The 16,811-nt window shown below is 38.2% G+C and overlaps 1 protein-coding gene across 6 annotated transcripts in view; it reads left to right on the top strand.

The window, feature by feature from the left end:
* LOC6045578 (liprin-beta-1) overlaps positions 1-16,811 on the top strand; it is a 95,546-nt gene that overhangs the window by 28,622 nt on the left and 50,113 nt on the right. The window contains exon 1 of one of the 6 annotated variants that reach the window (XM_038256506.1): positions 11,551-12,449. The exons of the other annotated variants lie outside the window; for them this stretch is intronic. Coding sequence (XP_038112434.1) covers positions 11,942-12,449 — 508 coding nt within the window. The 5' untranslated portion in view covers positions 11,551-11,941. Of the gene's footprint in view, positions 1-11,550; positions 12,450-16,811 lie in introns of those variants that run through there. 6 annotated transcript variants of the gene reach the window in all.

Genomic DNA, 16,811 nt, shown 5'->3' with positions numbered 1-16,811 from the left:
ACATCAAATGCCAACTTTTCAGAAATTTCCAGAATGGGCGAAAAATCTTTGACCGAGTCATGATTTTTTGAATCAATACATTTTTTCAAAAAATCGAAATATTGGTCGCAATTTTTTTTTGCCCGCTTTGAAAAAAATATTTTTGAAAAGCTGAGAAAATTCTATTTATTTTAATTGTTTTGGACTTTGTTGATACGATCCATAATTGCTGAGATATTGCCATGCAAAGGTTTAAAAACAGGAAAATTGATGTTTTCTAAGTCTCGCCCAAACAACCCACCATTTTCTAAAGTCGATTTCTCAGCAACTAATGGTCCGATTTATAATGTTAAAATATGAAACATTCATGAAATTTTCCGAAAAAAATATTTTCCATTTTTTTTAATCAAGGCTAACATTTCAAAAGGGCGTAATACGTATACGAATGTTTCATATTTTAACATTGTAAATCGGACCATTCGTTGCTGAGAAATCGACATTTGAAAATGGTGGGTTGTTTGGGTGAGACTTAGAAAACATCAATTTTCCTGTTTTTAAACCTTTGCATGACAATATCTCAGCAACTATGGGTCGTATCAACAAAGTCCGCAAAAGCATAATACAGAGAATTTTCTCAGCTTTTCAAAAAAAAATTTTTTTTCGAGAGTGGGCACACATGGGCACCATTTTTAAAAAGTCAATTACTGCGACTATTTTGAAAAAAGTTACATAGAAATGGCTATAACTTGAAAACGGTGCACTTTATCAAAATTTTACTGAAGTACTTTTTGATTGCAAATTCAATTTTACATCGAAAAATGAAATTGAAAAATTTTGCGATCAATATTTCGATTTTTTGAAAAAAAAGTATTGATTCAAAAAATCATAACTCGGTCAAATATTTTTTGCCCATTCTGTAAATTTCTGAAAAGTTGGCATTTGATGTCCTCTAAAACATATCAAATAATAAAAAAATAAAAATAGTGTTTTTTTGCAAATCAAATTTTAGTGACAAAAAGTGAAATTAAAAATCACCAATTTTTTTTATCGTGTATCATTTTTTTCACTGTAGTCCATATCCATACCAACAACTTTGCCCAAGACACCAAATCGATCCACAAATTCCTTCAAAAGATACAGATTTTTGAATTTTCACATATCATTTTTGTATGGACAGCTGCCAAATTTGTATGGAAAATTATATGGACAAACTACTGATGCAAAACGGCTTCTTTGGGTATACCGAAGGCACCAAAAAAGTTTCAGCCGGATTAAAAAATACAAAAAAAAAAAATGAATGACCGAAATCTCAGAGAATTCCTTATGTTAAGAATTTCCATCAACCTGTGGCACGGGGTGCCATTACTCAAAATCATAAAACATTTGTGTTTGAAAAGGCCGTGCGTTCGCGCCCGGCTTACACTAATTTAAATCCAAAAAAGGGAGGAAAAAGTGTCATAAAATAAATTTCCCTCTCAAGTTTGAAGTAGGAAGGGGAGTAAGTGAGCCAGGAAGGTTGCTTTAATTATAGTTCTTTCTTCTGGCTTGTTTGGAAGAATTAAAAAAAAGCAGGCGAAATTCAAGGTGATTAATTTATGGCGTCACAACTCAACTTTATACGACGAGCTGAAATCTGTGCAGATGACAGTCGGAGTTAGAGTTGCACGAAACGCCATGATCACACCTTAACACAGTGAAAATAATCATTGTGAACTTCTACTATAAATATGATTTGACTTGACATTAAGTTGTTGTCAATAAGAATCTATTAAAATCAAAAAATCTAAAAAAATTAACATCTAAAAATCATTTTCATTAAAAAATCTAAACATTTTAATTTATTTCAGTGTACCAAGAGGAATGCTTCTGCTTTTGTCCCGTTCTTGAACTTCTTGGGGGAATTGGACGAATGCGAGCGCCATGCTCTATTTGTCTTGTCTCCGAACGTTCAGTTGAGCTGAGAACGATGTCGTTCCATAAATCTTGCTTGACCTCGTTGCAGGAAACTACGGCGCGGTTAAACGCGTTGATGAGCAGATCCATTGGGTATGACGGTTAAAATCGAGTGGTTGAAATTCTCAAATTTTCCGACTTTTGTGAACTATTTCTTTTTTTTATAACTTAAGTGAATATTTTTTTATACAACTTTATTTTTAAAATTTCGCGAATAAAAGTGGATTTTTTCTCAAAATCCCGCTAAGAAATCCCAGCCAGTAGTTGTTTGCGTTCGCTCCCAAGCAGTTGTGTTATGCTCTCCGGAATGCCTTCTGCCTTATGAATTTTAATGCAACAGTTACAGTAGCGGAATAAGAATCATTTGGCGGTTTGCCGAGCTTTATGTTTGCGGTGTAAAGATCTCCCTTTTTCAGCGGTACCGTTTTATTGCTGGTCGCTACTCGCGATAATGAATTTCATCGCGATTCACCGGGAACATGACCACCGTTCAGCTAGTTCTGCCGGGGGATGATACTATCTAGATGCACAACATTAGTCAGACAACCACACAACTAATGAGCAAAGTTCGTCTTCGGTGACTTCCTAGTTTTTCGAATGCAACATATCTACCAACATGATCCCGGCGTTAAAAATAGTTCAAAAATTTCGCCATTTCCACGCACACACGTGCCCCCCCCCCCTCGCCGGTAGCATTTTAGCCACAGCAATTTTATGTTTACACAAGCAGCTGTAATTAAGCCGAGCATAGCAAACTTTTAGTCGGCCGCCGCCGTCGGCAGTTTGTTTATAAATTGTCACGAGGAAAATATTTTCCGGCGCTGCCGGGGCCGTGAAACGCATCGTGTTGTGTGACTACGACTCAGACTGATGACGGCGTCAGTTCAAAGATCAACAAACAGGCTCATTTTCCACTGTGTTAATTTTTTGTTGCTGGTTTAAACCAGGAAAAGTTAGCTCTAGTTAAGCTAACCGTCAGAAAAAGTTGGAATTGCGCAAAGTGACGCGTGTGAAAGATTAACAACTGACTAATGACTTTGCATCACAATGTTAAAAGAATTTTCAGATTTTTAAAAGTTTTAAGCCATAATAACATACCTTAACTCTAGATGAGTAACACTTGTAAGTCAAGTAAGTTGACGGAATTATTCGTTCGAAAACTAAGAGCCGGTGACCAACACGCGTTGGGGCGAGATTTCAAAATTAATAACAAACATCCCAGCTCACAGAACGCACGAAATTTGGTACACGGGAAGCCACTTTTTAATGCCACTCCTGTCTCGGCGATGAAGCTCAACGCATTTGTTTTGACCCACTTTGCTGAAGGGTAATCCCGTAAACATGTACGGCGATGGGAAGCAGCTGGTCTGAGATTTTTTTTCAGAAGATTAGTTCTAATGCTCAATTCAAACATTTAATTATTGTCAGATATATATATTTTTAGAATTAAGCAATGATCCTTTTTTGAAACGATACCTGTTAAGAACAAATTTTTGATAATATTCATAGTTCTGGCAAAAACAAAGCACAAAAAATTTGAAAAAGCTTCATTTTTAGAATCATTCTATTTTTGTGTTATATCAATCCCAGATTCGCAAGAAACCTTGATTTGGGATTTTTGCCTTTTTTTTAAAGAAATATGCAAAGTGAAAAATTATTTAAATTTAATGTAAGTTAATTGCTTGCGTTGTTTGCCTAATTCCAGTAGAATACTGTTGATTCTCTACTGACTTTAGATTCACATAGCTGCTCAAAGTTTTTAACAGCTATGTGGTTTTAAAAGTCATGTTAGTAATTGTAATGTAATTCTGCTCAATCAGATCAATACAAAAATGTTTTTTCTACAAAATTTAAAACGAAAGTTTTGGTTTTTTCGAGTAAATGCAACTGTCTGATAAAGTTTTCAATTTATTTACATAACAAATTATAACAAAAATATTGGACTTACAAACTTCAAATCTGACACGCTTCTCGGCTAACAAGCGTTCCAAACTGTCTCAATTGTTAATTATCCTGACAAAGTCCCAATACATCGTTTGTCATTCTGTCGTGAACATGTTGGACCCAAAATTTAAAGCACGGAAAACATTTACGATCCACAAACAACAACAAAAAAAAAAATAACTGCCATAACACACACTTGAGCTTGATCTGTCTGGTACGTGATCATCGAATTTTGGAATATTCGATGGGGTTCGATTCGATGGGAGAGAGAGTCCATGAGAAACATATTAACTTAGGGTTGTTCAAAATTGACTTTTTGCCTCCGTCGAATTTGAGCTCGAGTGAAAGAAAACTCGAGCAGCCCAAGCCATAAATATAAATAAAATGCCATTTTATAAATAAAATGCATTGTTATTGACAGATCAGCTGAAGTTAAACAATGAATCAAAAATGATCAGTGGGAGCCAACCATCCGTTCACTGTTTAACCTCTGAAGACCCCGACTTTATTAGTCAATACCGGCGCCCTCCCAAGAAGCCTGCAGTTCAACAAAAGGGAGGAATGTTAGTCCGATAGTTGAAGTTGCAGACTCATCAAGCACATAGTTTTTCGCTATATACTTGTTGATACCGCTTGAGACCGTTGAATCCACAGCATCTCCTTCAAGCATCACGTGATTATTTTTTTTTGGGTTAGTAGGATAAGGTATTGGCTTTTCGATGCCTCCCGAGCTACGATGCTATGGGGAGGACTTTCATAACAAACCCGTCGGCGAGCCTTCCGAGCAACGATACTATGGGAAGGTCTTTCTAATTAGCACACCAAAACACTCGCGCACAGGTATTTAAATACTGAATAAATGTAATTTTTCATCACGACTACCCTGACGACATTGATGATATCGGAAGGACTTTTTTACAGACATTTACAGTAACACTTAAACTTATTTTAATGCAACAATTCACACGACGTCGTGCCTCCCGATCAACGATGATGTAGGAAGGACTTGAGCAAGCCAATCAGGATGAAACACGAAATTAAATGCTCTTCTTTTCACACACAATGCCACATAATTGACCGCGCGTCACCACCCAACAAATTGAACTGATTTTCTTCTGCTTGTGGGCAAGCCAACCAGGATGAAACACGAAATAAAATTCTCCGATTCTTTAAATGCAATTAAACAAAAACTAGGAAAAATTTGGCCATAAAACCTAGTGAGAGCAAACATATTTTCTATACCAATTATTACGGGGAAAGTCACTCTTTCAGTTATAACCATTTTTGAGCAAATAAGCCATTTTTTATAATTCAAGTCAACTTTAGGTTCGTTTAAACCGTTTAAATGCAATTAAACAAAAACTAGGAAAAATTTGGCCATAAAACCTAGCGAGAACAAACATATTTTCTATACCAATTATTACGGGGAAAGTCTTTCAGTTATGACCATTTTTGAGCAAAGTTGCCATTTTTTATAATTCATGTCAACTTTAGACTCGTTTAAACCAATTTGATAAATCAATTCAAATTTGAACCACCCTAATATTTAGTCTTATTTTTGTGAAAGTTCTTCGAGTACAATATCACATGACTGCCATCTGGTTCGATTGGTTCGATTCTTCCCGTCATTAACTTTTAATTTTGCTTGCGTCAATCAAATCTACTCAGGGGTAGTATTTCGTTTATGAACCTAAATAAGAATAACATTATTAAATGATCAATACAAATTCTATATTCAATTACCAACATAATACTGTACCTGAAGTTATAAGTATCAATTCCTAATATCTAAAAAACATCAAGGTAGGGGACTTTGAAACTTGAAAAACTAAGAAAAAATCAACGGTCATTGAATATTAATTATAAAAGTTTTGAAGCTAATAATATTTAAAACAAAAAAAAAATATTACCTATCGATTCTTTGAAATCTTTGTCATCTTTGAAAAAAATCTCATTCGTTCTAAACTTTTATAAAAAAAAAATGAAAAAAAAGACTCGATTATCCGAAGGCCTTTTCTAAAAATTTCACTTCGGATAATCATTATAATCGAATCAACTGGAATTTGACATTAAAAACTTAAAGAAATACGATTAATTTGTTTTTTTATTGTTTCTGATTCGTTTATCCGAAGTCCCATACAAACCTTCGGATAATCGAACTTAGAATAAAAAAAAATCGAAATTTCCGATAATAGTGTCTGTATTGTAACAAAAAGTGCAAATAAAAAAACAGTCTTTAAGCAGTGGTCTGCAATGAATTTTTTGAATTAAATATACTTTATTGAATCTTTCTTATAATAATTACATTTGGTTTACATAATAAGTGGTCAGCTGTGGCTCTTCAGCTTTAGTTTGCTTTTCGTGATTTAAACACTGTTCATTTTTATAACTTGAAAAGTATATGATTTATCATTTTTGTAACACTAGGTACAATGAGGAAAAAAATGTTAAGAAAACATAACCTAACCTAAAACTAACTTAATCTTACCATAAACTAAACCAATCCTTGAATCAAGGGGTATTCAGATATAGCACATTTTTCCCTGAATTTCAAACATTTTTCTTGAATCTTCTGATCCAACATTTTAACTTCTGCTAATTCATGAACCTCACTTGATCTTGTCCAGCCAGGAACATTCAAAACCATTTTGAGTACCTTGTTTTGGACACGCTGGAGCTTCAATTTATGAGTTCTAGCGCAACACTCCCAAACAGGTACTGCATACTCAATAACGGGGTAAATTATTTGTTTGTAAACTGCTAACTTATTTTTCAAAGATAGCTTTGATTTTCTGTTAATTAAAGGATACAAACACCTGATGAGAATGCTGCACTTGTTCAATATTTTATCTACATGCTGTCGAAACAAAAGTTTCGAGTCAAGTATGAGACCTAAATAGACAACTTCCTTTGACCAGGGTATCGAAACATCATTCATTTTAATCAAAACATCATCCTTTGGGACAAATCTGGCCGATTTGGAAAGTGGAAAAATGATGGTTTGAGTTTTGGCTGCATTTATGCGAATTTTCCAGTCGCCAAAGTATTCGGAAAGAACGTCAAGACCCTTCTGAAGACGGCCAACTAAATATCTGGTTATTTTACCCTTATAAATAACGGCAGTGTCATCAGCAAAAAGTGACAACACACCATTACCAGGAAGAGTAGGCAAATCAGATGTAAAAATATTGTACAGAAGTGGGCCAAGAATACTTCCTTGGGGAACCCCAGCATCAATGTTGAATAATCCAGAAGCAATCCCATTCAGAAAAACCTTGAACGATCTCTCCGAAAGATAGTGCTGGATAATTTTGATAAGATACATTGGAAAACCGTATAAATACAGTTTATGTATCAAACCATCATGCCAAACATTGTCAAAAGCCTTCTCAACATCCAACAAAGCCATAGCAGTTGATTTAGACTCAAGCTTGTTCTGCTTGATGATTTTAGTTACTCTCGTAAGCTGATGAGCAGTATTATGTCCCTTTCGGAAGCCAAACTGCTCGTTCAAAATTATATTATTATCGTTGGTAAAATCCAAAAGCCTTGAATAGATGACCTTCTCAAAGAGTTTGGACAGACTACTCAAAAGACTAATGGGACGATAACTTGTTGGCGATGTTGGATCTTTTGAGGCTTCAAAATTGGTATGACTTTGCCCAGCTTCCAATTGGTGGGGAAGTAACCAAGTTGCAAACATTTATTGAAAATATTGGCTAGATGTTGAAAGAACTGATCACTCTGTTTTTCAACACCAGATTAAAATGTTATCAAAGCCTGGAGCTTTCATATTTTTCATTTGTTTAACTGCAACTTTGACTTCCTCACCAGAAACATGGGAATCTGCAGGAAATTCAAAGGTAGAGTCATTGATTGTTGAAATACTATTGGCAACTGATGTTTCTTTACGGCTGGTCATGGAAGCGCCAAGATTATGAGAACTAACAAAATGAAGCCCAAGTGCATTTGCCTTTTCCTCGGATGTAATCAAAGGAGAATCCTCAACAATAAGAGGAGGAATAGGCTTTGGTTTGTTTTTAAGAACTTTTGAAAGTTTCCAAAATGGTTTTGAATAATTCCCAAGCTGGCTTACATGTTTTGAAAATTCTTGATTTCTGATATTGTCAAGTCGGTCTTGTATGATTTTGTTCAAATTGTTAACTGAAATCTTTTTGTCATAGTCCCCAGTCCGTTGATATTGTCTCCTATAAACATTCCTAAGTCTAATCAAGTGTTTAGTATCTACGTCAATATCAGTTACCTTAAAATTAACAGGAACCTCCCGAACGTTGGCAGCCTCTGCTTGGTTGATAGCCTGCTGGATCACCTCCAGCGAACGATCAATATCGGCAGAAGTTTCCGGGTGTTGATCATAGTCGATGTTGCTGTCGACCACTTGCTGAAACTGCTGCCAGTCAACGTTGTGGTAATCTTTCCGGGTTGGTTGCCGCTGCGGAGTAACGGAAGCTCCAACCTCCACAACCACCGGATAGTGATCAGAACTCAACTCTTCAAACACCTCAGGATGAGCCACGTTCTCAGCCATATTGGTAATGAAGAAGTCGATGATTGAGTGATTCCCAGACCGAGCCACCCTCGTTGGACGATCCGGACTCACAACGTTGTAGTATCCGTTTTGCAGATCGTTGTGCAGAATCACTCCGTTCCGATTCCTCCTGCTGTTGCCCCAAACTTCATGCTTCGCGTTGAGGTCACCAGCGATGATGTACTTTGCGCTCCGCCGTGTCAGCTTCTGGATATCGCCCTTCAGTTTTGCTGCTGAACCATCTCTGGAATTCACCTGACGTGGGCAGTATGCAGCAATGAAGAGTACTGGGCCAACCGAAGTGGGAATTTCCACCCCAACGGCCTCGATGATGTCCAGCTTGAAGTGTGGCAGCCGGCGTGGCTTGAGATCACGATGAACAGCGACAAGCACACCTCCTCCTCCAGAGGTGGTCCTGTCGAGCTGCGTCGCGATCTTGTAGTTTTGCAGATAAACTTTTTCACCGGGCTTCAGATGAGTTTCCGTGATGGCAGCTACGTCGATCTCCTTCTCGCGAAGAAAATCCACCAGCTCTAAATTCTTCCTCCTAATGGAGCAAGCGTTCCAATTCAGCAGCTTGAGGGACCTACGATCCATACTGGATGACGAACGAGGTCAGCACTTCAATCTGCTGGGTCTTGGTTTTGCATCCACGCAGTGCAGCGGACATCTGTTTGAAAATATTGAGGAGTTCGGTTGAGGTGTAAAGATCATTACCATTTTCCTCAACTGCTGGTTCTTGGGTTGGTCTTGGCTCCTGGCTGAAGCCCGGTGGTGGCGGTCTCGGCTCCTGGCTGGAACCCGGCCGTGGATGATTCATCTCAGCTCTCTTCCTGGGATCCAACGGCAACGGTGCCAAGTTCGGGACCTGGCGTCGCGGTTGAAGAGGTGGAAAATTTTGCTCCACCAGGGCTGGAGGAGTTCTACGACGCTGAGGCTGATTCTTCGTCGATGCTTGCTGCCGAATTTTCACGAACTCAGCTCTCTTGGGGCACTTTCGGTCGGTTGACGAGTGCTCACCGTTGCAGTTGAGGCACTTCACCAGCGAATCTTGGATGCACTGGGATGTGATGTGCGCATCGGTACCACATTTGGCGCAACGACGCTTCAGGTGGCAGTTCTTACCTCCGTGCCCGAAACCCAGGCAGTTGAAGCATTGTGTGACGTCACGATGCACTGGTCGGTATCGCTCCCACGACACGATAATGTTGAAAACCGCTCGAATTGCCTTCAGCTCAGGAAGCGTCGTCGATCCCTTAGCCAAATGCAGCAGGTAGAGCTGGTCACGGTACTTGATGTCTTTGTTGCGTCGGCTCATTTTGTGCACGGCCAACACATCCAGTTTCAAAACTTTTAGCTCGGCAGCTAATTCCTCCACTGGCATGTCGTACAGACCTCTGACGACGATTTTGTACGGCTTATCCATGACGACATCATGGGTAAAGTACTCCGCCTCGTTTTCGGTCAAGTAATCCTTGACCAGTTGATAGTGCTGCCTGGATTGCACCAGCACCTTAAATCCGTCCTGACACAGACGAATGTTGCCTAGGACTTTCCCAGACTTGATGAGTTCAACCAGCCCCGCTCGAAAGTCGATCGTTGCTGCTGATTGCCGCACATAAAAAGGAGGCAGTTTCTCCTTTCGCTGTTTCACTTCATTCTCCTTTGCTTCCGCTACCTGGTCCTCGTCAGGCAGTCCAGCAAACTTGTTGTTCTTCAATAGCTGCTCCTCGTGCGACGAAGAGTTCTCCTCCTCCTCATCCATCGGTACAGTACCGTCGCTCTTTTTCGTCTTTTTGCTGTTCGATGTCACTTCCAAAAGCACCTTCCTTTTGGAAATCCCCGGTTTTTGGCCATCAGTTGAGGCCTCAACCTTCCTTTTGGAAATTCCCACTTTTTTGCCTGCTTGAGCCGCAGGTAGGGCAATATTGCCGGCGTTTTGCGCCGGGACGCGACGAGTCATGTTGATTCAGACAACCTTCACCAACGAATGCTCGGATAACAATGTGGTCTGCAATGATTGCCTCTTGATTATGTAATATTTATATTATAGAACAAACCACAATTAATTTATGGTCGACCACAAAAAACACAATTGTATTTGATGCATTCTGAAGTAATCATACATTTGGTTGCGATGATTAAACCACAAAACTTATTTTATTCTTGATTCATACGATCCATTGAACAACAGAGTAAAAATGCATTTTTTTCTCATGCAAATTGATGCTCAAGTTTAAAGTACAGTTCAGACTAGAAGTCCTTGGAAAACTTTCTATAATCGAATCATGAAATTTTTTAATCGATGTCTTGTTTTGGGTCGTTGAGCTCAAAATTCACACCAAAAGTTGAAAATTGTAATCCAAGATGGCGGTAATGAAAAAGTGGTCGCAGAACTTGAATTTAATGCATGAAAAAAAATAGTCCGCAATTCGACTATCCGATGTTCCTAAGAAACCTTGGGATAATCTAGACTGGACGGGTCTGTACTGTAGCTCTATGTCTCAAGAAAGCCTTTGTACCTTTGTTTTAAGAGTTAGTGTCGAATTTTGAATAAAATTTTTGACAAAGATATCTTATACAAATTCACATTTGTTAAGTTGTATTTGAAAAGGTCCTATAATCATGAAAATTCCCAAGACTTAAAAAAAATCAATCGACTTTTTTGGTTTTCCTTAAAAATCCATCCTTAATCTTGCGAACCCCTGCCGGGGCTTGACCCGTGACGTGCGATACGTGTTCAGCACTCGATCAGTTCGCGAACAGCACAAACACAAATCGCGAGCGTGAGCAAACCCATCAAGTCAGCTCACACAACAGCTCCGCGAGTGAGAGCGAGAGAGCGAACGCCTGTCAAGTTGTCTCGTCACAGCACAGTGAGAGGATCGTGACACGGTTGAAAAATACTCCAAAAAAGTGTCATTTTGGTGGGATTTGAACCTACGCCGACTAGATTGTTAGAAGTTCACTCGTAATTGCATTCAAGTTGAACGCAATTTTCTCTAAATCGCTTGCAAATTTCTTGTTTTTCCAACTGTGACAAGTTGTCCAACACACTTGTATAGTTGCTTTGGGCGGCGTCGCGACGCCGCCGTCGTCGTCTGACGGGGCCACCCCGCGTGAGTCGTTGTGCCCAGAGTTGAGTCGTCGGGTGTGCGCGCGCGAGTTACGGCGGACGCGCAATTGGCGAAAGAATATTTATATCGCACCAGCGCGCTTTCATCTTTTGTCGGAAAAGTCTGGCATTTCGTGCGATTGTTTGCGGAGAAAACGTTTTTGTGGAACGGACGCGGTTAAAGTTCGGGCTTCGGGAGATAGTTTTCGTCGTGGAGGAATTCATGTAGCTTATCTGGGTTCTGCTGGTCCCGACGCGACTTTGGCGAAAGAGCAAACGGCCAGATCACGAAGTATAAATAAAGTTCGTGACGTGCGGATTTGTGTTGTGCGGTTGTGTCGAATTGTGTGCTTGGGAAAAGAGGAAAAATTTCACTTGGGATTTTGGGGAATAGTTTAGCGATGGAGGCCGACGAGGTTCCGCATCGAGTGTTACCTCGAGGTGACTTTACCCGGCTCAGCACGATCCGGGAACGCAGCAGTCGCAGCAGCAGTGATGACTCAGATTTTCGCGATCTACCGCTGCCTCCGGTACCTCCCCGGAACCGTGGGACCTCCCAGCATGAACAAGAAGATCCCAAAACCGCGTCGACAGAGTTTCTCTACTCGCGTATGGAGGACTTTGACGATGAACCTGCCGCGGCTTCCCGGGAAGATCTTCGCGCGATCGACAGCGATCGTAGCACGTCCAACACCCTGCAGAAGAGCTCGTGGAGCAGCAGCTGCTCGGTAGACGAGGGCATCCTCTATCTGGATGCCGGTGACGAAGACGACGATGATGAGGAGCGATCTTCCGCGTACCGCGACAAATCACCGATCTTGCGATCGCTCTCAACGTCACCGAGTCGTCTGCTGCAGACGCAGCAGCGGACTCAACGGCGTCGGAGAAGAACCCGCAGACGGCGAGCAGGTGATTGACGTGGCGCAGCGTCACTGACCTAGATCAAGTCGGTGGAGCAGAACCGTTTTGTGTCTCGTTCAGCAGGGTTCGGGGGGTCACTAGAGGTGGGGCTAACTTTAGAACTTGCTCAATGGGGTGTGACTGCTTTATTTGCGAAAAAAAAAAACGTTGAGAAGTGTTCAGTGCTGAAGAACAGTCAAAACATAACCTCAATGCATTTGATTAAACTTCTTCGAAGGTTAAAAAGTCAAAGTTACGCTATCAACGAACGCTCCCTCACATCGGCTCACCTCAAACGTCAATCACGTTGTTTTGCGGTGCACATTGCACACTTATCGCACACCCGATTTGTGCAGCGCCATCAATTACAACGGTGCAAACATCGATTGGCCTCAACGATTGGAAGTATCTGTTTTCAAGAAACTGCTGAACTGATAAACATTTCTTCAAGAGCGCTGTTTCGCGCTACTGTTTACACCTACTTCCAACGCTTCTTGCTCCTCTTGGGAATCTTCCCAACGAAGAAGTGATGTTTACATATCGTTACACTCTCGCACACTATCAATAACATGTGACACAATCACACACAAACAGAAACGCCCTCCTCATCGAATGGTTGATAACACGATTCGATCGAACACCCAAGAAGCGAAAAGAGGAGGAAGAAGAAGAAGCTTCCCCAGAATTGGCTTGTTGACGTTTTGTTGGCCACCCGTGTCACACCATGTCGAAAGTTGGGGTCCCCAAAGTGAGGAAAGGGCGCTGCCGCGTGACAAAAATATTGTCGGCTGAGAGTGGATTAAGTAGAAGAGGGAAAAGACACGAGGGGAATCCCAATAATGACAACAACAAACTTATGAGGGTAATCAAACACCCGTTTTGGGCTTAACTGGATCAGGAGGAAGAGGGGGAGAAAAGACCCTTGGTCAATTGGGTTCGTTTGTGTTAGTGAAACTTTTTGATAAAAACGTTGCTTTTTAGGTGGCTGGTGCCTTCCTCTCATTTATAGAGTAATTCATTCCAATTATAAAGAGTGTATTTTTTTAAATTGCTGTTTCTTAATTTTGAAAAGCATACAATTACCATACAAACATGATTGTGGTTTTTTCAAACATTTCAAATGTAAAAATATTTTATTTTTTAAAATACTCAAAAATTTTCACAGAACCACGTATTTTCGAAAAAAAAATACCTCGAAATTTCAGTTTTTTGCAATATCCCAAGCAACACACTTTGTCAGATAAACGTATTTCCTAACTGGTTGTATAACCGAACGGCCTCGTTACCACAACTTGTTCTACAACTCCTGTGCATTGGAAAAAGCGCACTTTTTTCTGTTGTATAACATGCCAGAATAAGATGCAAGTTATCAGAGTAAGTTGTACAAATGTATCTGACAACACTGTGCTAGCTAACAAGAGATTCAACGAAAAAAAGGGGGCGTGGTTAACGGCTGTGCTGTCAAATCAAAGCGCACACTGAAAAGGAAAGATAGATTGAAAACAGTTGTCTAACCGTTACCCAACATACATGTAAACAAACAGTTCTTATTAGAATTTCAATCAACGACGAAGCCAATATGAATAGTATCTCTGACTATTTTGGTGCGCTTGTTTCTGGCCAATTTATTTAGAAAAAAAAATGAAATTGCATGAAAAAAAATAAAATAATGTTTTCGTGCTCTCTAACTGTGATTCATGTGAAACCCTCTTCATGGCGAACTTTTAGATTTTCATTTTTTTATGAACTTCGCCTTTCCCAAGATTCGATCCGATGACTTCCACGACTTGTTGTTATCTCCAGGCAGGTCCAGGCGCGCTTCCACATCTCTCCACGAGGCTTCATAGTAAACAAGCTGGCCTAAACGTGAATAAGAAGGCTGCTGTCAGCTTTGTTATACTGCAGTGAGCTATACAACTCAACTCCATAAAAGGCTGTCATTGGAAATAAAGTTATATAAGTTTGTTTCAAGTCAGTTTTTATAACTCCATTATGTAACTTTGTTATAACAAACCGTTTCAACTGTCATTTCGATTACCGTACCACGGAGTAACATTGAAAATTGGTGTGATTTTAATTTGTTGTTTTCTATCATGAATTCCGTAAGCTGATATTTTTGTAGTTTTTACCGGCGATATTTTTATAAATAATCCGTCAACAATCAAAATTATTGCAATCTTCGATAAATAAACATTATTGAAACTCTAAATACCTCACGTACAAATTTACACCACCTAACAACACGCAATGTCAGGTTGAATATGTTTGTTGAATATCAGTTATATAACCTGTTCTCCGATAACATTTGTGTAACAAAGCGAGAAAACCTAAGGTTATTTATAGAATGGTTGGCCACGCCCATTTTTCAGAAGATGCCGTCACATGACTATGTTAGATAAGCAGTGAAACAAACAGTGCAATATTATTCTTATTCAACAAACTGTTTTCGAGGAAAACAATGCAGATGAGGGAACAGCATCATGGCATATCAGGATTTTGACGTTTAATTACAGCTCATAAAAAGCGTTTTCGACTGAAATCAAGTGATAAATACCTCAAACGGAAGTGAGCAAGCAAGTTTCTATCGAAGGTGTTCCAAAATAAATTGTTTAAACAGTGTAAATCTGCAAATTGGATGGAACCCCCCAAATAGGTGAGAATTTTTCCTATGTTGTGTTTTGTTGGAAAAGAGTGAAGTTGACTGTGTTTTAACACTTTTGTGGCACAAAACACGATAGTTACACAAGTCAGTTATACAAGCAGTGAAACAAACTGTTATTTAAGTTATGTTCAGATTTTTTCTCGTATGTTTATCAAAAACAATTGTCTAACTATTATTCAACAGTCGACAAGTTATGAGTGCTACTTGGGATGGGTATCAAATTATCTGGATTTTTTTAAACATTTGAAATGTTATAACATTTTTTTTCAAATACTCAACATTTTCACAAAACTACGTTTTTTCGAACTACGTTTTTTCAAAAAAATACTTAAATTATTTTATAATATGAGTATTAAAAGATCGGTATTTTTTCCGACATTTCGAATGTTATAATAACTTTTTTTTTGAAAATACGCAAAATCAAAAAAAAAATACTCGCTGATTTTTTCGAAATTATGTAGTTTTGTGAAAATTTTTACAATTTCAAAAAATTATACCATATCGAAATGTATGAAAAAATCCCAATCATTTGATACCCATGTTAAAAAATATAAAACTTTGAGTATTTTTTTTTTGTTCAAAAAACGTAGTTTTTTGAATTTTTTTAGTATTTTCAAAACATCTTGTTATTACATTCGAAATTTATTTAAAAAAAACCGATCATTTCGTTTTAGTTCCAGTTACCTTTTTTTAGTTTTTGTCCTTCGTAATCTTCAATATCCAATTGAAATTCGAAGTCAAAGGCTTTCTTTAATTTGCATTTTTTTTAATTATAAGTGAAAGCAAAATTTTCCTAAACTTCTTATTTTCACAAAAAATTACCCTCTCAAAACTTTCTATATTTTTCTAGAAAAACATTTATTTTATTAAAGTTTAGTTTTTTTTAATAAATTTTAGCTTTTAAGAAATATTTTATGTCAACAATATTTATTATTTATTAGGAACCTGTTTAACCCTCTACAACCCAACCCCGCCTTCAGACGGGCTTCGATCTAAAAAATCGACAAAATCCATTTTTCAACCAATTTTTGATCTTTAAAAAGCAAAAGAAGAATCGACCGAAAAATATTTTGAAAATTTTAAAATCCATTTTAAAAGGGCCAAACATTGAATATTACGCCCATTTAAAATGCTAGTCTTGATAAAAATTTTCATAATATTTTTTCGAAAAGATCAGAAAATTTCACGAATGTTTCATTTATCAACATTGAAAATCGGACCATTTATCAAAAAAATTAGAAAACTTCAATTCAAAATTCGTAAGCCGCTGTATCTCAGTCAATCTTTTCTCTTAGACAATTCAAGAAAATTTTCTGAACTTTTCAAAAATATATTTTTAGAAATGGTCACTGGTCACTATTTTTAAAAAAATGCAAATATTTCAAAAATAAAACTTGGTGGCTATTTAGAAAACGGAGCCCTTTATCAAAAAATATGTAAAGTACTTTTCGATTGTAAATTCAATTTTGCATTAAAAAAATGTCAAAATGAAACATTTTTCCAAAATATTTTTTCAAAAATTCATAACTCGGTGGCAGATTTTTTGACCATGTTTCTCTATGGCTCAAAAGTTGCGGATTTTTGTCCCCTAAAACATATCAAAAAATCTCGAAAATCAAAAAATACGTATTTTGGGAAATTGAGTTTTAGTGAAAAAAAAGTTGATAAAAAAATCCTCAATTTTTTTTCCGTGTACCTATTTTTTTCTC

The sequence above is a fragment of the Culex quinquefasciatus genome, chromosome 2 (genome assembly GCF_015732765.1).
Source record: "Culex quinquefasciatus strain JHB chromosome 2, VPISU_Cqui_1.0_pri_paternal, whole genome shotgun sequence".
Lineage (NCBI taxonomy): Eukaryota > Metazoa > Arthropoda > Insecta > Diptera > Culicidae > Culex > Culex quinquefasciatus.
This window is presented reverse-complemented; position numbering and strand designations above follow the sequence as displayed.